We start from the raw sequence: 23,057 nt of genomic DNA, 5'->3' as shown, positions 1-23,057 counted from the left end.
TGATCTTTTTTAATTAGGCATTAGGATAACCACAAGTGTGAATGAACCAGCACATAAAAGAAGTCTCTAAGTGAAAAGACCTTGCTTAGTGAAAGAAAGTACAGTAGATTGTTTCTATTTAATATAGGAACTTATATATTTTTCTAAATTATAACAGGTTGTTGCTTACTATGAGGTTTTTACTGTCTCTGGAGTTCCTAATCAAAAACTCTTTTCATCTATCTTACTTTTAACTTTTGTAAGTATGTAAATTGTAAAATTGTAAAAATTGTAAATTGATACTTGTATAGCGCACTACTCACTCGCAAGGGTCTCAAGGCGCTTGTACGAATACCGCTGTGGAAGCCATCCTGGCTTTCCCTGTGAGGCGTCCACTCCTGGGCACTCCCAACGTGGAGGCCAGGCATCCTTAGCGTTGTGGGGGCCGTTGTGGAGATTAGGCAAGCTATTGCCCAGAGTTGCAGAATGGGACTCCATGATTGGAATAGGCACCGAGGCGAGAATTATCAGGTCCGTGGAATTTTGAGCCCAAGACCCGCCGAGGCGGGGAATTGAACCCTGGTCCCGGGCAAGATCTCTTCATCAGGGTCTGCCGCTCTAATCATTGAGCCACACTTCTCCATCTGTTTTTCTTAACGTGTCTTCAATTTTATAAATGGAATTAGTGGAATCCATACTGCTCTACTCACTCGCCCAGCATGCCAAATACTTGCTTACGACGGACTTGAATGGAGAGGGCCACCTGCGAACTAGCTTAGATTCCAAAAAAACGTATCCTCAATTGACTTCACTGGGATCACCCATCACAAAGGCCCACCCTCATTGGACGGCTAAGCTAAGAAGTATAAGGTTAATTTGAGCATCCAGTGGGCAAAATAGCTATTTTTATTTTCTTTCTAGAGTAAAGCAGACGAGAATGCAATCTTTGGTTTTGTTTTTCAGGCATAAAAACGGCCTGCAAAGTAAGAAAAACCTTGTTCTTTGTATTTTGGAAATATCTTAACACATAAGACTGGTTTGTTGTTGATCTCTGTATGACAGCATTGGGTATGCAAAGTAATGCGACCTAAAACACACGAGCAATCCAGTCCCTGTGGCATTTTTTAAAAATATACCTATAATTGTATACAGAATGTGCCTGCAAACATCTCACAGTCAAAAATTGTGCGTCACAAAAGACAACTAAGTTTATTGATAAAGAAAATGCTTCTTCCTGAAGGAAAATATAAGTAGTTGAGGGCTTGAGTTTACATTTGAAGATCACCCAATAGATAATTGATGACCACAGGCAAAGGACAACCTAATTGACCACTTAAAACAACTTTTAAGGCGAATGTTCACTCAAGTCTATAAAGTGCAGTAACTGCTGGTCACTATCAACTAATATCAATGATGTAATGTTCTATCGGCAAGAATTTAGTATCCTGTCTCCGTTGAAATCAAGTCACTTTAGTTGTAGAGCTCACCAGCAGAGTTTTCCAAATCATCTCTAAAGCACCCTGAGGACACACTGATTTGATTACAATTGACCTCAAAGTAACTATTGTGATTTTCAGGCGTACGAAGAAGTTGAAAAAACAATTACACAGACTGGACACCCTCAAAGCAGCAATCTGTGATTTGACCAAAACATTACTGTTTCACAATGCAAAAAAGGGACTATCACTATATTAACTACTATTGCGGACAAACATAACTAGTGACATATTTTGACTTTTTCCAATCATGGGTATTTTAGTGACTTCACACTTTATGATTACTATTAAGCGTAAATATTAATATCGAAGCAATTTCGTGTACGCGGTCCCACAAACCTCATCTAATTTGGAATTTATTTGTACCCCATTATATTCTTATGACAGTAGAAGGCCACAAATCCACTGCAAAATAGGTAATGAGTGGTTGTAAAACAGAAAAACACCGGGTTAGTATCTGCTACGTAAAGCAGTTCAATGTTTGTAAATCAAACTCAGACTTGCTCATATTCTTTATTTGTCTTTCATGAGTAAACTCAGTTATGAGTTTAAAAATATATAAATTTCTATTGAATTTGTTTACGTCATTCATAAACTTGGTAAAGTTCCAGAAACGCAATGACATGGACAGTATTTCCCTGCAATGTAATTACAGGTGTCGTCTTCATATTTGTTTGTCACTTTTGTAAAACAGTCGGAACTATATTAATACAAAAACATCATTGTAACCAAGAAGCCATATGCACTCCATGCTTGCTATCAGTAATAAGGCTTGAGTGCAGAGTGGAGTCATCAAATATATTATGGTGCCTGTGGAACGGTGGTTTTATACAGCTAAGGCAGAACAGTACATCTGGGTTTGTGTTTAGCTGTATATTTGTACCTCAAGTATTTCACAGTTCTCCACTGCTTCCCCATTTTTTCCATTTTAATGCACCATATTTCGCATCTGGTTCAGTGAGTATAGTCTTTCATTCCTGTTTGTCATCAATTCTTTTCTCCGTCACATATGTTTGTAATATCTTGTCTCAAAGGTTGGCAATAGCTTCTTACGCAGACCTCTTGTTTCTTCCCTGTGGAATGCCACACTCTCAAGGATGGCTCATTTTGACACAGCTTGCTACAGCTGACGTAAGTGAGTGGTGACCGGTGCTTTCCAGGGCACGACAATCTCCCTTTTGGCCATCAGTAGTGTTCAATGTACAAATATGATAAAGCTTTATTTCCCCTGGGGTACAGCAAGTAGGGTTATTTGGAGTCAATCCACTCAAACTTTTACACATGAAACTCATGACTCCTCAGAGCTCAGCAGCCACTGGCCAATCCAGTACCATGCATAAGAAGCCTTCGCTTACGTCACCTCTTGGGAGTCTTTCTAGGAGTCTTTCTACCTTCTGTGAAGGTAAATAAACTGAGTGTACTTAAATCTTCATGGAGGCTGTGCGTAACCCCATGTTTTCTGCCAGTCTCCCTCCTCCATTTCGCTACCCAAAATCAGCGTTTCATTTGTCTCTTAGTCCTTCTAAATTTGATTTGTATTTATAGAACCAGGATACCATTTTCCTTCCCTCACCCATCGTGAACAGCGTATGAATCACCTTGTTGGTTTCCACTTCTAAATCTCTATGTTCCCACTCTGATCTAAAGACCATCACTATAGACCCACATCCCCCACTAAAGATCATCACTATAGACCCACATCCCCCACTCTCCTATGGTCCATGCCCGTATTGTTTGGTTAATTCCTATTTCTCAACCTGACCACTGAATTTGTGCCCTAGATTCTGCAATCCAAAGTCTGTAACACCTAGTCAGCCTGTCCTCTGTCGCCAGGAGGGGGACAGATTCAATTAAGCCATTTTGGGATTTTAATAAATGGGAGTTTCCCGCCTGAATCGGGACAGTTGACATATAAAGGAGTCTCACTTTATTTAACAAGCTTCTACGTCAGTCATTGCCCCAGACAAGTTCTGTCCGAAGTTTATCTAAGCTAAGTCATTGTTTTTACATCTCTCATGCGGGGGCTGTCTGAATTGTATTCAGAACCTTTAAACTCTGCCTTAGGAATTTCCTGTTTTGGTTGCATGGCTTTGTGAGTCTGGCACATTCACAGAACAAGTTTCCCTGCAGATTAATTTACGAGTGTCATGTTTTACCTGCAGATCCTACGTTTCCAGGGTAAAATTATCTCGTTAGTGCAACTCTGACCTTAGCACCCTTCGCTGTGGCAATTCCCAAAGTCTGCAGTGACCATGAACAGAACTACCTGACCTGTGGGTGAGCAAACAGTTATGGCTGAGCCCAGACCCATGCCAAGCTGCACTGCCAAAAGTGCAAATATGCCTCATATCCATGATTGTGTCTAGGCTGGGACATCAAGCGTGTTCAAATGGCTGCTGCACGATGATCCTGCAGAGACAAAATGTGCACCAAGCATGGGTTTCACACATTCAATGTACTGCAGTAATTAAGTGTGTGCTTGAGTTACTATGGTCCTTATATACAAAGCTATTTTGCGGTCAGAAAGGCTGCTGCTCACAAAATCCGAGCATTGGTGACAGTAAAAAACTTTTTGGGTATATACAAACCTAAATTGTGATTCGGTAATTAGTTACCAAATCACAAAATAGGTGTCCGAGTACATAACAAATCGCAAATTGGAAGATAGTGTTTAGGGTGTACCTTCCAGTTTACGATCCCTGAAGGTGTGTATCAAGGGTTTCAACATTTCAGAAGACCCTGACCCTGGCACCCAGAAGAATTTCTGAATGCATTAGGGTGTTTTTTATCCAAAGGCAGTGGTATCAATCTTCATCAGGTTGCCTTCGGCCCCAGAGGCCACAAAAAGTAACAGATGAACTTGGGAAAATTGATTTGAGTGGTCTGTGGGAAGAAGTGTTCATTTTGCTGCAGCAGATATAACTTTGTATACATTGTTTATGTCAAAGAAGGCCTCTATGAGTAACTCCATAAAAAAGTAAACATGCACAGGTTGGCAGCTTCATCAGGTCACAAATATAAAGTGAGTTCCTCCGTCAGGAACCACCCACTTGTTGCGTCACTTTTTGCAGGTGCTACAACAGAACAAACCCTCAGGTTCCCCCAACTTTGGGCCTCGGGAGTTGTTCTGGACATATTCCTTGAATGTCTACATAATGATCTTTTCTTGAAAGATTTACCTTTTAAAATGACAATATTAAGGTGCCTGGTGCCCTAAAAACTGCATCTGAAGGTCAAGGCTCTGAGTATCTCTGCAATTACCTTGAAGCAGAAGTAGTCATTTATTGTCTGGTGAACTTAAGTAAATGCTAAATAAGTACAGTACTTTCTTGAAGAGGCCCCAGCTTAAATTACGGGAATAATATTGACTGATGATGCAGATTGTGGGTTCAAACTGATTCTGTAGTTATAACGATGAGACGCTGTAAAATTATAAATCAGACCAAAAGCTAATATTTTTTGCAATGTGATAGCTAAAATTAGTATAACTCTGCAAAAGACTGTTTGAACTCTGCCATCAGGGTTTGTAGAGTGAATTTCTCAAGAGTTATATCCAACATAAAAGGACTGTTTAATTTTGTGGGCGTGTCTGGGTCTTCTATGCTTCCGAACATGTTATTTGCCTATTCTGATTCCATAAAGGTGGACTATTTACTGTTGGAAACAATTACGCAGTTCTTAACAGGGGTGGTGTGGAGTGCAAAAAAACGCTGGAGTCAAGCTATCCGGGCTGAAGATGGCTGATAGCCAGAAACCGGTCCTAGGATGCTTGATTCCGGTCCGGGAAAGACATGGCTTGGCAGTTCGGGCTGGACCGTTCCCATGAGGTACAGATTCAAGGCTGATTTGCATATGGCCATGTCTGAACTGGGTGGGGTGGAGTGCAAAAAAATGATGGATTTAGGCCCAGATCTCTGTACTGGGGTGAATGTATGACATTGTTCTGCATTCTGTCCATCAACTGTTGTTTTGCATTTTGTCACCCTGAGTGGGATGGGTATGCTCAGACGTGAGTCCCATGCTCTCCACACCACTGGAGTCAAGCTATCCTGGCTGAAGATGGCTGATAGCCAGAAACCGGTCCTAGGATGCTTGATTCCGGTCCAGGAAAGGCATGGCTTGGCAGTTCGGGCTGGACTGTTCCCATGAGGCACAGAGTCAAGGCTGATATGCATATGGCCATGCCTGAACTGGGGTGGTGTGGAGTGCAAAAAAAGATGGATTTAGGCCCAGATCTCTGTACTGGGGTGAATGTATGACATTGTTCTGAATGCTGTCCATCAACTGTTGTTTTTACATTTGTCACCCCGAGTGGGATGGGTATGCTCAGACGTGAGTCCCATGCTCTCCACACCACTGGAGTCAAGCTATCCTGGCTGATGACGGCTGATAGCCAGAAACCGGTCCTAGGATGCTTGATTCCGGTTCAGGAGAGACATGGCTTGGCAGTTCGGACTGGACTGTTTCCATGAGGCACAGGGTCAAGGCTGATTTGCATATGGCCATGTCTGAACTGGGGTGGTGTGGAGTGCAAAAAACAATGGATTTAGGCCCAGATCTCTGTACTGGGGTGAATGTATGACATTGTTCTGCATTCTGTCCATCAATTGTTGTTTTGCATTTTGTCACCCTGAGTGGGATGGGTATGCTCAGACGTGAGTCCCATGCTCTCCACGCCACTGGAGTCAAGCTATCCGGGCTGAAGATGGCTGATAGCCAGAAACCGGTCCTAGGATACTTGATTCCAGTCCAGGAAAGACATGGCTTGGCAGTTCGGGCTGGACTGTTCCCATGAGGCACAGGGTCAAGGCTGATTTGCATATGGCCATGTCTGAACTGGGGTGGTGTGGAGTGCAAAAAAATGATGGATTTAGGCCCAGATTTCTGTACTGAGGTGAATGTATGACATTGTTCTGCATTTTGTTCATCAACTGTTGTTTTGCATTTTGTCACCCCGAGTGGGATGGGTATGCTCAGACGTGAGTCCCATGCTCTCCACACCACTGGAGTCAAGCTATCCTGGCTGAAGATGGCTGATAGCCAGAAACCGGTTCTAGGATGCTTGATTCCGGTCCAGGAAAGACATGGCTTGGCAGTTCGGGCTGGACTGTTCCCATGAGACACAGGGTCAAGGCTGATTTGCATATGGCCATGTCTGAACTGGGGATGTGTGGAGTGCAAAAAAACGATGGATTTAGGCCCAGATCTCTGTACTGGGGTGAATGTATGACATTGTTCTGCATTCTGTCCATCAACTGTTGTTTTGCATATTGATTATTTTCGCTTTTTTGTGAATATGTTCTGCTGCACTGTCTGATTTTGTGTGTGTACTCGATTTCCTTCAAGGTCTGAGATCCCGATCTTTTTAAGCTATCAGAAGTTAAATTCAAGATTTACTGGACCTACTGTTCAGAAAGGCTTGATGTTCATCAACTGAATTTACCAATTTGGTTTGTCTCTGGTTCGGTGCACTCAGATGCACTAAGTTCAGGTTTAATCACTGACAGTTAATACTCAAGACAAAAGAAGAGGCGGGAAAGCAGGATGTATTCAAAGATGTGACAGCCTGGAAACTGGCTAATGCTTTTTAAGTGTTTTTTTCTGTTGTAAAGGCAATTATTTTGCTATGTTGTAGAGAATTTGTTGCCTTCCACTGTGTTTCACTTTTAAATTTTAAGTAAAGAAAGGACTAGTTATACTTTTTTTAAGCTGGTTAAACAATCAGTATTATCCATTGTGAGTTGATACAACTGTATTTTTGGAGGGGTTGTTGATGTATCCTACTGTTATGAAAAGATGGCTTCTATGTTGACAGAAAACAAAAGACTTAATAAAAACATTATTTTAAAAAAATCAGTATTATCAATGAGCACAGATAATAGCACGCCACCCATCTTAACCATGGGACTGGGAACATTTATTTACAGCTGAAAAAAAAAACATATTTGGATGTTAGGCTTACTTAAAGTTATTTAAAATTAGAAATGTGCTTATTCTATCACCTTCTTTAATATTCATCAGACAATAATTAAACCTAAATCAATAACATGTAGAAGATAGTTGGATTATGGAAAGTGAATTTAATATTTACCTTTTCTGCAATCAAAAAATCATACCGTAGAGACTCCCTGGTGCAAATGGCCCCAAGCAAAAATACAAATATTATGTAGAAGAACCACCTGCAACAGAAAACAAAAGAAAACTGTAAGGAAGCTACTTTGTGTGGATTTGCTCTTCGTGAAAGGGCAGAATGCCATCACTCACAGTGAAGTTAGCCAATGGATTAAATGTGATGAAACAATGTCTCTTGCTGTGTGCTGCAGTGGGCAGAAAAAAAATGTGAATGGCACAATGGGTATAGAGGGCTGGAAGAAAACCCCTATAAGTAAATTATACATATAATTTAGAGGAAAAAAATCAAAAGGTCTTGCCTAATGCCAGACCTAAAGGAAAGAAACTATGATAAGCATTACACAAAAACCCTTATTGATTTATCGGAATTGTATCAAATAACCAATGTAAAACCAAACAGAATAAATGAGTAAAAATGCAAGAATAAAACCTTCAACACATTGCAAGCCAGTCCTATATTATAAAAGCTAAAAACATTGCTAATCATGATTTGCCTACATATAGTTGCATCTGAAGTACTATAATTAATTGATTGTCAACTGCAGTTGTTTGTGGAAGCAATAATTATTTGTCACAGTTGCGTTCAGAAGTTTCTCAGCAGCTTTCTCGGCTGTTGATGGTCACCTCTGAAACAGAGACTTCTGGGCTTGTTTAAAAGAGTGCACCAAACTCATTAAGTTGCAAGGTTGACTCCTGCATGAAATTACACAATCTATACATGTTTTACCACGTATGGTCAATCCAGGATTGACCAAACTCAAATGCAGGAAACAGTCCACACAGGAAAAACTTTAGTTTTATTTTGAGTAACACCACAAAATGTGCTTCCAAATATGGTTGACTCTGAAAATGAGCAGAATAATTTATAACTGTCCAAGCATGAGTAAGTTTACTGAATGGAGACTTATTCTCTATATACGAGACGGCTTTCAGAAATTCAAGAATGATATGAGTTCCAGGATGAATTTCTTAAATTATATTCATCTTGGCAGAGTGGCCTGGGCTTGGCGTAAGAATATTTTAAATGAAGAGTCCACCTACTGTGTCAGCAAAACGTTTAGAAGTTGCAGTAATGGTATACTAACGCTATACTGAATTGGTGGAAGAGAGGACCGCTGAGGAGAAGAACAGTTGAGAGGCATGGGAGCCACCAAGAAGTTCCCCCAAGTATACAGCATACACTTTTTTACTTCAGTGAGTGAAGAACTAACTGAAAACGTCAGTTCTTGTCCTAGACCACAAAGGATAGCCAATCCAAAAATATGAAGAATTTGACATATTGAATTGTATTGACAGACCTCAAATTTCTAGAACGCTGTTCTTCAACTAGTGTGCAAGATCGAAACCAGGCTGGAACCAATATCCTTTATTCTTCCCAGGTGTTTTTAGAACTTCAAAACAGTAAATCTTTTGGATGATTCTGCTAATCAGGGCATAACAGTGATGCAATAGATGCTTGTGAATTTTGGCAGAGATTTTATTTTAAAATTGTCTTGTTATTTTTTCCTCTATGCTTGTTGTAAATATTGATTTTCCAAGTAAAAACGGGGGCAGAAGCAGCACAATGTTTGATGTTCTAAGCTGTCACAAAATAGTTTGAATGTACAGCAAATGTAAGAAGATAAGAACAAGCTTTAAAGGCCTTTTTACAGAAAGTGAGCAAACATGGAATAATACAGTAAATAGGCTATGCTCCAGTGAGGGACAAACTCAAGTTAGATAGTCTAAAACAAATAATGCCAGCAAATAGAAAGCAGGCAATATGAGTTACAAAACACAAAGCAAATGGTAAGCTATAAGCAGAATGCATTCCTAGGGACGTTTTCAGAAGGTCCCGAAAAAGTCATTAGCAAACGGCTTTGACCTAAAAAGGCTTCAGAGCCTGCGGGGTTCAATCCCCTCAGGCTCTGAGAGGACTTTGTTTTTCTAACTAAGGCAGTCTGCCCTCAAGAGGCAGAATGTTCTAATAGCTTTATAGCCCACAGTAGCAAAAGGTGCTCATCTTGGGCTCTTGCCTTTAATGCTGGAGCGCGCCTTTAATGGTCGGTACTAGGCAATAGTAATAACTGTAATAGGCAGTGGTATAAACTGAAATGTTAGCACCTTAAATTACTATTTGGGAGATTCCACTCTTCGGAAATTAAGGAGAAGTGTAACTTAATTTTATTACTGGTCTCTCAATTAACAGAGGGGGGTACATCATTTTGGCCGAAATTGGACATAATGCTGTATTCATTGCTGTAATACGGGTTACTCTTTTTTTTTTAGGATGACTCAAAACAAGAACATCTCATACCTTTGTTGGCTCTAAAGAAGTACTCAGTGTGATGTGCACCCATGCATTATACACTGCTCTCAAATATTTTCATATATAAACACCACCCCAAATATGGAAAGTATATATAAGAGATCAGAACTAATTGCTAAACATAATTGCCATGCTAAGTGATAATCATTATGTTATCAATACATACACTTTTTTTTATTTCTTTTTAATATTCTTAATGCAATGTATAGCAAAAAAAGACACCAATTAATAATATACATGATGCTTTGGCGATATAGCTTATCTATTAGTGACTCTCCAATGACAGCAGCCTAGCAGGAGGAGTTAAGGGAAGAAATGCATAAGCTGAAGGCTATTTATTTTTAAGATTGCAGCTGAATAAAAGGCTGTTTGCAATTGTGCTAACAATTGGAATGAGTCTTTCAAGTACAACAAATGTGAAGTAAAGAGTCTGCATGCGATGTAACGTGGAACGTTTCCAAGAAGGGCATCCCAGTGAAGATGCATTCCTTGTATCCTCTCCAGGTACTTACGAGATGGCTACGGCTGTCAGAGTTCCTATAGGAATATTGGAGGCAGGCCGCTGAAGATCTCCACTCATGTTGAATCCAGCCATAACACCTGACATGCAGAAGAAGAAACACCGTTATCTTTATGATACGATTCTAACAAGAGACAAGTATCTTTACTGCTGCCTGAGCTTTGAACTTCTCAAGGTATCTCTCAACCCCAGCTGAGCAGAACACAGATCCTGGGATGAATACAGCTTCTGAAGTCTACAAAGTTGGTGTACTGATTGGTAGCGCTCAAACAGAAGGTTTCATTGCATCCATATACGATGGGGTGGATGTGTTCTTCATACATAGAGGAGCCGATTCGCAAAAGAGAGATTTACATCGCGGTCTAAGTATAGATTTGCTACATTTCGGAATTCACACAGATTTCCAGTGATCTGCAGAGAAAGTTAAACCAGGAGCAGGCTTCGTGAAGACTGTGGGAAAAGTGTGTGATATTCCAACCACTACTCCATTTCCACTGTACTGAGATGTTCACAGCAGAGAACTCTTCACAGGGGGTACTGGATTTCCTGTGCAAATGAACATAGTTTTGCTTTTTATTCTCCATGGGTAAAATATTTTTCCCCATGAAAAAAACTCTTCCTATACACTCCCTCCAAATATGGGAGTGCTTCACTACACTTCCCATCCTGGAAAGAGTATTTACACCAGCACTGTGCTGGATTAAATTATAATCTTTCCATGCGGGAAAGATTAATGATATTAGTTTGTGAGTGTTCGCAAACCTAGGTGTTTGTGGATGTTCACAAACTTGCAAGACAGATCATGCCTTGGAAAACCCGGGAATGCCTACATTCCCATTCCCTGAGGGGGCAGGGACTTCCGCACTCGTAAAAGTGCTTGCGCCTGCCAGGAATCTCTTTAAGAATTCCTGGCAAGCATAAGGTAAATTGAATGGTAAGTATACACTTACGACCAAATTTATATTAGTCAATAGGCCCCATTGTCTTTAGGACACTTCATTGTTGTATAAAAACTCTTAAGAAGAATCTTTCTCAACTTACTGCTGCAGAACATAACAACAAATATCGCTGGTAGTATCTTGTCCATCGCATACCCATCTGCCCGTTCAGACCAGCATGGTAACACTAAGGTGCTAGACTGAGAGGTGGGGAGAGGTTGGTGGATAGGGAAGTGCAGTTGTCCAGTGGGCTAGATAGAAGTTTGGCTCAAGTGAACAGTGAGGCTAGATCAAGAATGTCTGTGTCGCTGGTCTGCTGTCTAGTATTGGAATATTAGTGATTGTTACAGAGATTAAGGTGGTTGGGCTACAGGTTGGCACTGGGATAAAAACTTTAATGAGGAAGGAAGGAGATGTGGAGTATCTGGCGAGTCTGAAAATGGTGGAGTTGTAAGGGTTGAGATGGGAGAGGTTGAAGAGCAGTTAAAATGGTGGATTGAAAGGATGGCAGGGGTGAATATACAAGGTGGGTCTACAGTAGTGGTAAGCCCCTTCACAGGGTCGTCAAACTAGAAACATCAATTCTGTATTCTATTGACGGAGGTTAATAGGGTGCATTAGACCAATTATGTATTTTAATTTTATTGTGCATGCATTTCATGGTACAGAAAGGTCAGCCTTTGAAATGCTGTCCCTGGAGTTACTTTTTGTGGGTAATGGGCCACTGCATGCTGCCTGAAGTCTCTGAGAGACCACATCAGGAATGTGAGGCAGGGTCTGCCTGACTGTACAAGGAAGGATTGCACAAGCCTTGGTGGGAGATCACAGACAACACGGAAGAAACAAGGGCAGACTACATATTGCGAAAACACTTTCACATACCAGAAAAATTGGCTCATAGTTGGATGGAGGCAGAAAAAAACATCTAATGGAGATTAAACTCAAGAACTAGACCGCTAACCACTTTCTTTCCTCACTTCCCGGTTAGGATAACCACTTCCAGTGAGATCTAGGCAGCGGGAGTATTTAGGCATGAAGTTAGCATGCAGAAGATGACAGTCGACTTTCTGTTGTGTTGTATGGCTTTCTAATCCAGCTAGTTCAGCACCAAATACCGATCCCTTCACATTTTTTGTGTTTTCCCTTTTCCAGTTCCCAGGTGTTTGTGGGTTTAAGCAGAGTTCTTATTGTTCTGCTTGTTTGTTCTGATCATGCCTCTTTCATCTGGAAATACGGTCTCTCTGGGGATTGTGGATGTTCACACCTATACATTGGTCAGCGGGGGGCGGGGGGGCTTGTTGCAGTGCAACCTGCCAACAAGTTTGGTAAAAAAAAAGCTAATTTCTAAATTGTTAGTGTGAGACCTGGCATCCTTGGCGTGGTATCCCCAAACATTTTGCCTTCACCCTACATGTTTTGCTGAATTCAATATTTTTGGATTTACGACTGTGCTGTTTATTACTGTGAACCATTGTTTGTGCTCTTGCCTTCAAACATGGTACAATTTGCCTACATCTAATTGGCACATTTAGTTTACTTGTAAGTTCCTAGTAAATGGTGCCACATGTCCCACAGGCCTGTAAATTAAATGCTACTAGTCCTGTAGCACTCATATTGCCACCCACTAAAGTATCCTTTTAAAACATGTCTCAGGTCTACCAATGCAGCCAGTAGTGCAATTTTAAACTGTCATTTTGACCTGGCCTAAACCTTCCTTTTTAATACTGATGAGTCACCCCTAAGATAGGCCCTAAAGTACCTAGATTAGGGTGCATTGTATTTAAAAAGTGGATATGTGTGCTTAGGTCTTACATGTCCTGCCAGTGAAAAACTCCTAAAGTGTAAGGCCTTTCTCTAATATTGAATAATACTGGCTTACCTTATTACATTTAGTCAGTGAAAACTTTGGACTGAGAGCAGATGTAGTTATGCTGTTTACACACAAATGAATTGTAATTTAAAATACTCTTTGATGGTGTTGTCAGATTTTAAGTTAGAATTCTGAAAATACCAGTTTTAGAAAGTTGGCATTTTCTTGTCTCAACCATTTGGCCATTTGCTAGTGTCCTAGGTCCCATAACAGTGACTGGCTCTGCTGTTTGGGTGTGTGTGTTGATTCCAGATGGTAACACAAAGGGGATTTAGGTGTGGACATAATTGGCCATTCTGTCAGAATGACTGGGGAGGGGCTGTACCAAGGCCCTCTTACACTTCGAAGGGACTTGCCCTCTGCAAGCAAAAGGGCCCTGAAACCAGGTCTGCCCTACCTTTCCTCACCACAGACAGTTTAGAGACTTGAGAGGGGAAGGAATGAACATTCCAGAACCGGATGTTGGGGTAGGATAGGGAGCCCCTCCACACAAAGGCTGGCACCAGGTATAAATAGGTAATCTCTAGAGCCACTCTTCAGAACACTTCTGGACCTGTGGGAGTTACAGAAGAAGGACTGGCCTGCGGCTACAGAACTACTCAGCTGCATAAAGGACTGTCTTGCTGCCTGAGAAGGAAGACTTGACCTGCTTACCTCCATCCTAGGCTAACCAGGGTGACTCCAAGGGTGAGTTAGTTGACCTCGTTTGTGGACTACACGGACACCCCAAGCTTCAGAGACCTCCTTGCAACTGCCCAGCTCACCTTTTGCAACTGGACATACCTGGGCCTGCAACAGGACTTCTGCTGGAGTGACTCCCTTATCCCTCTTGAGAAAAGTAGAAAAATCTTGAAGTTTGGGCTCCGCAAGACCATGAGCGGGTCCGTTTGCATGAACACTCTGCCGTCCGTGACGACCACCAATGCAGAGTTACGGTGAGATCTGCTCTTTGCACAGACAGCGACTGCCAGTAACGGCCGCCAGCGTAAGACTAGCACTTTGCGCTATAGCAACAAAAGCCTGCGACGACCGCCAGTGCAAAGCCATGGCAACGACTGTAAGTGACACTTGATCGGCTCTTCGTGCTACACCAACAACCATACGTGATGCCCAACCTGCTCTTCACACTACAGCAAAGACTGCTGTGATGCTCAGCCTCCTTGCTGCATTCTCCATTGCTAATGGATCTCTTTGTGCCAGACTTTGTAGGCAACTGTTCAGGAGGACTAACCTGGTCCCTGTGTCCGACCCATGCTTTATCGCGGTTAGCCTGAACTTGTGACTTTCCCCGGTCTAGCATGACTAGATGACAGCAAGTGGTGCTTCATGCGTTAAGGGGCTATTTGCACCTCAAAACTTTCAAACTGATTATCTCTGGTTCCACAGATTGAAGTTTTGTTGTTCTGGTAAAATTCTATTTATTAAAATGCACTCTTTACTTTTCTAAAATGGTTTGGGATTTTTCTTGTGTTGTATTTTCACTTTATTACTGTTTATGTATTGCATACATACTTTACCCATTGCTTAAAGTTAAGCCTGACTGCTTTATGCCAAGCTACCAGAGGTTCAAGCACAAGTTAATTTAATGACTTTTTGTGGTTCACCCTGATAAGGACAGTGGTTGTTGCCTGAGTAGAGCTTCCACCACCGTCAACCCAATTTCGTATATCTAGTTGTGTTACTTCTCTGTATTTACTCACCTGCTATTTAGTTTATCTGTAACCAAGACCCATATTCTTGCTGAGCCTGCCAAACTCCTTACTGAGTCAAAGAAGTAGATGAGTGGGACATGTGCCCCTCTTTCTCTATCTTGCTCTTTTTGCCCTTCTTCTCTCTGATTGATTGATATGCATGCATCCTACCCATTGAGAGAGACTGAGTGGGAGTAATGGGATTCTCAGCATTATAGCCCTTCACTCAAGCTTGACAGACCATGGGCTTGTACACTTCTGTTTTCACTTTTGACCATTTGTTCTCTAGGATGTTCTCCATCTTTCCTGAACTACAGGCACAACGTGAGATTATAGCCTCCCCTGCTTATGATTACCAGCTGACTTGCCTAGAGTGTAAGAAAATATTTTGCAACTTTATATATTTCAGTCATGCCAGAGCTTTGTGAGGGGAAAGCAACACAAATAAAAAATACATGTGCAAACATCCTCATGATAACATTTAATAAAACTAGCCTTAAAGATTGTAGGATCTTATTGGTTAAGAGATTCTATCAACATCTTCCTCATCAGGACCTATTAGTGGGGTTATATCATTAAACAATGCATGCGGTTAAGATTAAAAAATCATTTTATATTACAGCAAAGATAACTAACTACAATGTAAATGAACAATGGAAAACAACAGAACAAAATGTTTTTTGCATATAATGTATCTCTTTTTTATTGTTTTTACGATTTTCAATGGTTCAGTTTTACAGTTTTGTAAAGATTTAATACAAAATATTAACACCTATATATATGTTTAACAAAATAAAAACCTTCTAAATAATTAATTTGTGACTCACTCACACATTTGCTATGGTATATTGTTTCTAGGAGAACAATGCACCTCATATAGATCGTCCTTTCTAAAAGGTACAAAAACATAATCTTCAATGTCTTCACATTATTTGGTTGCCATTGTATTCCACTCTCAAATATTTAAATAATTATGGCAAAAGTTTAAAAAATAACAAAATTCCTTTTAATAATACAACCTTCTTGAATCATGGTGCATCTTTAAAATGTAATTCTCTGCCATTTGTTGGAGTTATTATTGCTCCTTTGTTTACATACTTCAGGAGGTACTGCCTCATTTAATGATGGCTTCCAGCTCTACCTTCATTTATTTTCTATGGTACTATTTCACTAAATAGTAATTACGGTTTTTCATTTATAACGATCAAATTTGTGCCCAGAACTAAACAAACAATTAGCTTAATTGAGTTTATGCCTTTTGCAAACAGAAATAAGTTTTGTCCTCATTACTGTTCAGCGCTTTGCAGTACACCACACCTTGTTGAGAGAGAGGGGGCCCTCTAGGAATGGAGAAGGGGCCCATCCCTTGATAGGATGGCCTGGGGGCTGTGCCCAGCTCCTTCCTAAGCTTCAGAGGATGCCTGCCTTGCCACTGGAAGATGAAGCTCACACCTAGGCTTGCCTTCCTTTTGTCTCTCTAGTCAGGCTGGCCCTAAACCCAGTGGTAGGGGAGGAACTGACCAGAAGTGATTTAGGAGGTGTAGTACAAAGGTTTCCCCTCTACCCACAGACTGGCACTGAGCAAAAAGGTGGGCCCCACAGGTGTCACCTCAGAACACTACTGGACCTGTGAAGAATCAGATTTGAAGAACCTGAAGGAAGTCTGGAACTGCTTGCCTTGAACCCAGGACTCCAGAAGTACATCCGTGGGCCAGCTGGCTGACCTCCTGTTTGAGCTACAGGGACACAAGAAGAAGGTTCCAGAGACCTCTGTCCCTGCAACTGCCAAGCTGCCAAGTTCCAACTGAACCTGTCCTGGTCCCTGCTGCTGGCCTCTATTAGTGATTCCTATCCCCCACATGGTACCCCACAGGTCCTGGACCCATGGCTGGTGTTACAGTGTATTACTACTGTCCCCAAACTGCAAAAAGTGAGACTTTTTCCCACTGTCTGTTATTTTAATTATTAAAACAGTCTCAAATTACTAAGTTGATTTGGGATTTTTCAGATGTTGTGTTTTTACTTTATGACTGTTAGAGTGCTGCACAAATACTTTACACATTGCCTCCAAGTTAACACTAGCTGCTTTGTGCCAAGTTGCCAGAGGGTGAAGCCCAGGTTTATTTAGGGACTTTAGTGGTTTACCCTTAAAAGAATTGTGATTATCATTTGACTAATACTAGTACTCTATTGTTGCAGAATCCCTTCCCATGAGGTCAGTTCCTACTTAGGTATATAAAAGGCGTCATTTAAAAAGGCAAAATATGTTGCAACGCATTTGTTCCCTGATTTTTCTTCACACTTTCAACCTTCTTGTTCTACATTTTTGTTTCTGATTTTTCTCAACTACTGGGGTTCTTCCTTTAGAATTATCCTCTATTATAAGTTGTTTTGCTTAGCTGCTGTTTAGATTACATCCCCGGGAATCTTCTAAATCTGGACATGTAATCTTGCTCCGTTCTTTTCTCCTTCCCGATGTCAGGGGGAGTGTAGAACTAAGCCTGGGCAGAGTTTGTGGAGTTCTGAAACGCGGAACTCCGCGAAGTGCAAAAGAAAACTCGGCCACGCTACGCAGAGCAAGGTGTTTGTCTGCAATGTGCAATCATCGCGAACGGCACCATGTACAGGCGCTGCTTCCTTTCTGCCGCTTGAGTAGCTTTTTACTCGAGCGGAAGCTTTCTCAATGTGAACGGAAAGTTTCTCAACGTGAGCAGTCATGAGCATATGCGACCACTCGAAATGAGAAATCTGATCGCCTGATGTTCGCGATCGCGAAAGTGTTAAAATCTTGCCGGGAGGTGGATTTTTCTTGCTCGCGCTCGCCAACTTGACGTTGACGAATGCGAGGGAAAAAACTCTGCCCCGTGGAGCGGAGTTTTTCAGAACTCTGCGAGCTCTGCGTAATGAGGAGTGCTGAAATCACGCCCAGACTTATGTAGAACCTTACTGATTTTGCTAGTGCTGTCAATATATTCAATCAAGAACAACACACATTTTTAAGGGAGGGTTTATCCTTTGTGGGTATTCCTCCTAGCTATGACCCACTAAAAGAGACACTTCTGAACTATAATATTCTGTGCAAAGTGGTACTGTAGCTACTGGGAGGAGTCACCTTTTCCCCGATCAATCCCAAAGGGCACTCTACAGACCTACTTCACTACCAGACCTTGAAAATTACGTAGGATCTATTATCTTTCCTTTTTATTGAACTTTTCTTGGCATTAGGGTATGTTTTTGTCTACTTACACAAACAACATTCTTCCAGTTTTTGTAGGTTCCCGTCATACTGCTCTTAATTGTTTGTCACTCATCTCAGACAGATATAATATCATGTATCTAATAACCATAAAAATTCATTGGTATCATAAGTAGGTATCTCTGCAGTCTGCTTGATCTAAACATAGCCTTCTTACCATTCTCCCACAACAGCTTATTAAGGAGATGACCCTATTGCAGGATCTGTGGCGATGCCCTAACTTGGCTCCCTTCTTTTCTAAAAAATCGTTATTTTCAAGTTGCTATAGTCTAAGACACTACCTCTAACTCAGGGCTCTTCTCTGTGCCCTTCACTTTTCAACATCCACATTCAACACCAAGGAGACATCATAGAATCATTTAGTTTCACCTTACTTACCTATGCAGATGATATGCAGAGGATGATATCTCTCTCTCAACCCAAAGGTCATCGTGCTTCTGAGCTGAAACTCTGCCTCACTTATGTCACCCATTGAATGAGCCTTCACTGCCTAAAGCTCAGTGTTGGAAAGACCAAAGTGATGGTGGTAGAAAACCTATATAACGTGTGGCCACTGCCTAGTAGCCTGATTCTCTGAGTTCATTTCCCTCTCCTAAGACTCAAGTAAAAAATCTTGGTCTCTAGCTAGACCAAACCTCACTTTTGAGCACTAAATTAAGAACCTGCCAGCCAGAAGTTTCAAGATTCTGATATGCTTAAAGAAATTTCACTGGCTTCTTCCCCCCCCCTCTGCTCAGAAACCGTGGTCCAGGCTATGGTCACCTCACCTGGACTACAGAAATGTACTCTATTTAGGTCTCTTCCAGGTCATTCCAAGATGCCTCCAGACAATTCAAAATGCTGCAGCTCTCCTCATCTAATACATCCCCAGACATCTCCCCACACTGCATGTCTCGGAGATCCACGCTGGTTACCAATTAGGAAACAGATCCAATTTAAGGCCATGTGTTGTTCCTTTTTCGAATACCGGCTACATCTATCTTCATAATCTGATCATTCACCGTATTCCCTCAAAATCATTTGCTCATCTGACTCTCTGCTGGCCATTGTATCCTGAATTTAAAAATCATACAGGGAAGTTGCTCTTTTAGACACTTGAGGGCCATATGTATGATGCATTTTTCTTGTTGCAAACAGCCTTAATTGCATAATTTGGCTATTTGAGATGGCAAAAAAAGATTTTCTTGATGTTCAAACACCCAAACTGCGTTTTTCCAGAATAGCAGTTTGGGTGTAGATATCGTTATTTGGAAGGGCCTGTTTAGGGCACCCCTTCCGAGTAGCGATTTCCAGTGTTATGCATCAAGGTTTTGCAATCGAAATGTGGTTGCCACACCATGATAATTTACCACCAACTGAAAGTTGGTGGTAATGCATGCACAAAATGGAAGGGGTCCACCTGGGATTCCGTGCGCTTTGTGAATGTTGAAAAATAATTGTTTAAGAGCAGGCAGTGGTCCCAACAACCACTGCCTGCTCTTAAGTAATGAAAACAAAACGTTTCATTTTTTATTGTTGAAATGCAACTGGTTCTCCTTTAAGGAAAATGGGCTGCATTTCAACTAAAAAAAACCTTTAGTCAAAGTCAATCATAGACATGGTGGTCTGCTGATCTCAGCAGGGCACATCCCTATTATAGCAGGCATTACTAACAGGTCTCAAATTGCGACCTACATCATTAATTTCATGAGGTAGGTCGATTTGCAAACCTCTAGGAATCGCAAGAATGAAACAAAAAGTTTCATACATAGGTATTAGCGATTTCCAAATACCGATTTGGATAAAATCGCTTTTCTTACTCTCTGTACATCTGGCCCTTAGCCCCCAAACTTTGGAACAGCCTGCCTCTTCTTCTTTGGAGGAGTCCATTAAAAGTAATCTTCCGAAAGCACCTTAACTCCTGGATTTTCTAGCCTCCACTCTTTTACCTGATGTGTACTTCTATAGATTGGATCCTGAGACACTTCGTTTGAAGCAGCCATGTGCTCTACAAGTCTGATCAAATACAAATACAAATTACAATAATCCTGAGCATGCTACTATGGTTAGAAAGTGAGCTTAACCTTATGCCATACTTAAAAGCAAAAACTGACCTCAACAAGATAATCCCTGTCCTGGGACACCATATCCCAAATCTAAACCCTACCTGCGACAGCACTGACATCACTTGGATTTGTACGAAAACAGTCATTCTATTCACCAGTCTGCTGGCTTACACAACTGCTGATTTTGAAGCTGCATCAAAGCAAGCTGTACCATTTTCAAAGCCTGAGCGAATTAAAAGCCTTTTCAAAGAACGTAACAGAACTTTGCAGGTGTTGAATAAATTAGTAAAACCTCAACATTATTAATGGTTTCCATAGAGCTGAAACCTGCCATTAGGGAGTGACGTTGGAAGATAATCTTTATCTAAAGGCTTTGTTCACAGACAGATCTACAGCTGCAAATAGGATACATGTTTACACAAAAAAAACTTTAGGGAAGTTACGATTGTAACTTGACAAATTACGTTATACAGACAGCATGTTTGCTACATGAACTATTGATATAATTTCTCAATAAGGTTAAAAAAGTTCAGATAACTAACAGTATAGACTTTGACTACATAATAGTGTGTTTTTGTTTTATCTCAGTTGTATGTCCACACATTAAACTTCACAAGAACAGGTGGCTGCTGCCAACATTCCTTTCTGGTGTTTTATTTCAGGAAAGCATTCACTAGAAAACTAGCTACTTGGGGTGATACTATCAGCAATAGCATTCAAACCATTTTTGCAGTTGTTGCGATATTGTTTAAGACTGTAAGATCCAGTCAGAAACCAGCATCTAGTAAAATGTTTTGCTTCACTCTTTTGCGGTCTGTCATTTGAGACAGTTTTAACTGTCTCGTCAAACTACTGTCTTTTAAAAAAAGTTTTCAAATATAATAAGCATTAAAACTGTTAGAAAAACAGAAATTTGAGGTGAGCAAATTCAGAGTGTCAGTGGTATTGTGTGGTGCTCCATATATAGAAGCTGCTCTCCATCTAAAACTTGGGAACTACCCATGGTTCCATGTTTACTTTTTGGCATAAGTCACCTGTTACACTAATCTGAAAGGGCATTGTATGTATGTGTGTCTATACATGTACATATGTGTGTGTGTGCATGACTGGTGTGCGTTTGTATACATATATATATATATATATATATATATATATATATATATATATATATATATATATATATATATATATATATACTCCAAGTGTAGGCTCACCGTGTTGCTCCAGATCAAGAGGGCGCCATCACCAACCAGAGCCTGCTTGCTGGTTAAAACATACAGATTCTATCCCTGAAAACGCTTGGCATACACGTTTCAGCCTTCAAACGGCTTCATCAGTGCCAGTCTCAAGGTGTTCTTGATGTCCCAGGGGGTCCAGGCGATACATCTGGTATAAGTCACCTGTAGGGCTGAAACATGTAGGCCAATCTCACTCCTATTGCTTATGACAGTTATTCTTTCAGACTATCTGCATTTGGTTTTAATATTGACACGAAGATAGCGTCTACTAAAGTCATTTCTGTCTCAGTAGTCAATTTTAACTTTTTTGCACTTTTCCTTTTTCACTATTCTGCACTGCAAATCATCAGCACCACGGAGTAAAATATTCGAGTGGTTGGTTGCATATGTGACACTGACTGTATTGTAGCTGCCCCCCCTAGATAGGTGTGGGCTACAACAGTTAGATCAAGCACAACCAATTCCAAATGACGATGCTCCACCACTGTGGTGGGCTGATGGGATTTATTTTGCCTCAATGGTTGAAGGTTTGCTTTGACCCTGTTGTCCCTATTTCACTCTCTCTTTGTCTTGACTTTGTCAGACCGGCAATTCCTTTTTGTTGTTACAGTTGCGATTTGGGGATCGGATATTGCTGTGTCTTTAAATATTGTTCTCTATGACCCTCTTTTGAAAATAATTTTGTGGGCCTCTCTGAACTGCCATGAATTATTCTCCACGTGTTCAAGTGACGCCATGAAAACACGTACCGTTGGCATGGACTGAAAGGCGTGAAGCGCGCAGTACCCCGCTGGACCTCTTGTCACTCGCATTTCAAAACCAGCCTGTGGGGTTTGGTTGGTAACACCTGCGCCAAGCGGCACAGTTGGAATGTGAGCGATTTACAAGTGCTATTAGGCAAAGGAATTCATTTTCTTGGCATCTTGAAAGTAAGAAATGCTGAGGCGTCTTGATGAGTGACTGACTCCGCCCCAGCCCCAATGGCGATTTATAGGCCTTTTAAGTAAGGCCAGTAGGGACATTTCCTCGTGGACCAGTGTCAATGAGCATCTTTTACACCACCCTCTCACTGCTTGAAGTGCAGAGAATCCCTATTACTTGATTCTCCGGGCGCCTGCATTGTGCCGGTTTCACCAAGTGGTCTCCGTTTGGTAAAAGGGGTTATAACGAAAGTCAACCCGAAGATACAGAATGGACATCAAGGTAACCACTGGAAGGGGAGGAGATAACAAATGTGCCTGTGGAATACCTAAGGGACTCTTAGATCACAGATGAAATTCCAATGTGCATGTGGGACTCAGAAGGGGCAGCAAGAAGCCCTCGGGGTCCAGAAGAAGCGCCAAGGTGCGCTGCTTCACGATACACCGTGAGTGCGGGATGCCTCGACAGAGTAGATACCCTGGTGCCTCTGTGACAAGGAAGGACCATTAAAAGAGCGGGCAGCGTGCCTCGCAGGATCCGAGGAGATCCAGCACGCAGTAGGGGTTCCAATGAGATCCCACAATGCAACAGGAACCCTTGCGGCGCAGTGGAGACCCTGGAGTGCACTTGGGATGCATTTACTACGCATAAAGGCCCCACGGG

General features: G+C 41.4%; 1 protein-coding gene across 1 annotated transcript in view; it reads right to left on the bottom strand.

Annotated features, from left to right (window-relative positions):
- Positions 1-23,057, bottom strand: part of SLC12A8 (solute carrier family 12 member 8) — a 740,719-nt gene that overhangs the window by 84,070 nt on the left and 633,592 nt on the right. Inside the window, exons 7-8 of the mRNA XM_086957437.1 lie at positions 10,428-10,515; positions 7,567-7,654 (exon numbers count right to left, since the gene is read on the bottom strand). Of these exons, the coding sequence (XP_086813563.1) occupies positions 7,567-7,654; positions 10,428-10,515 (176 nt within the window). The remainder of the gene's footprint in view (positions 1-7,566; positions 7,655-10,427; positions 10,516-23,057) is intronic.

This window comes from Lissotriton vulgaris, chromosome 2_1 (assembly GCF_964263255.1).
Source record: "Lissotriton vulgaris chromosome 2_1, aLisVul1.2, whole genome shotgun sequence".
Lineage (NCBI taxonomy): Eukaryota > Metazoa > Chordata > Amphibia > Caudata > Salamandridae > Lissotriton > Lissotriton vulgaris.
Note: the sequence above shows the minus strand (reverse complement) of the source record. Positions and strands in the feature narration are given on the sequence as shown.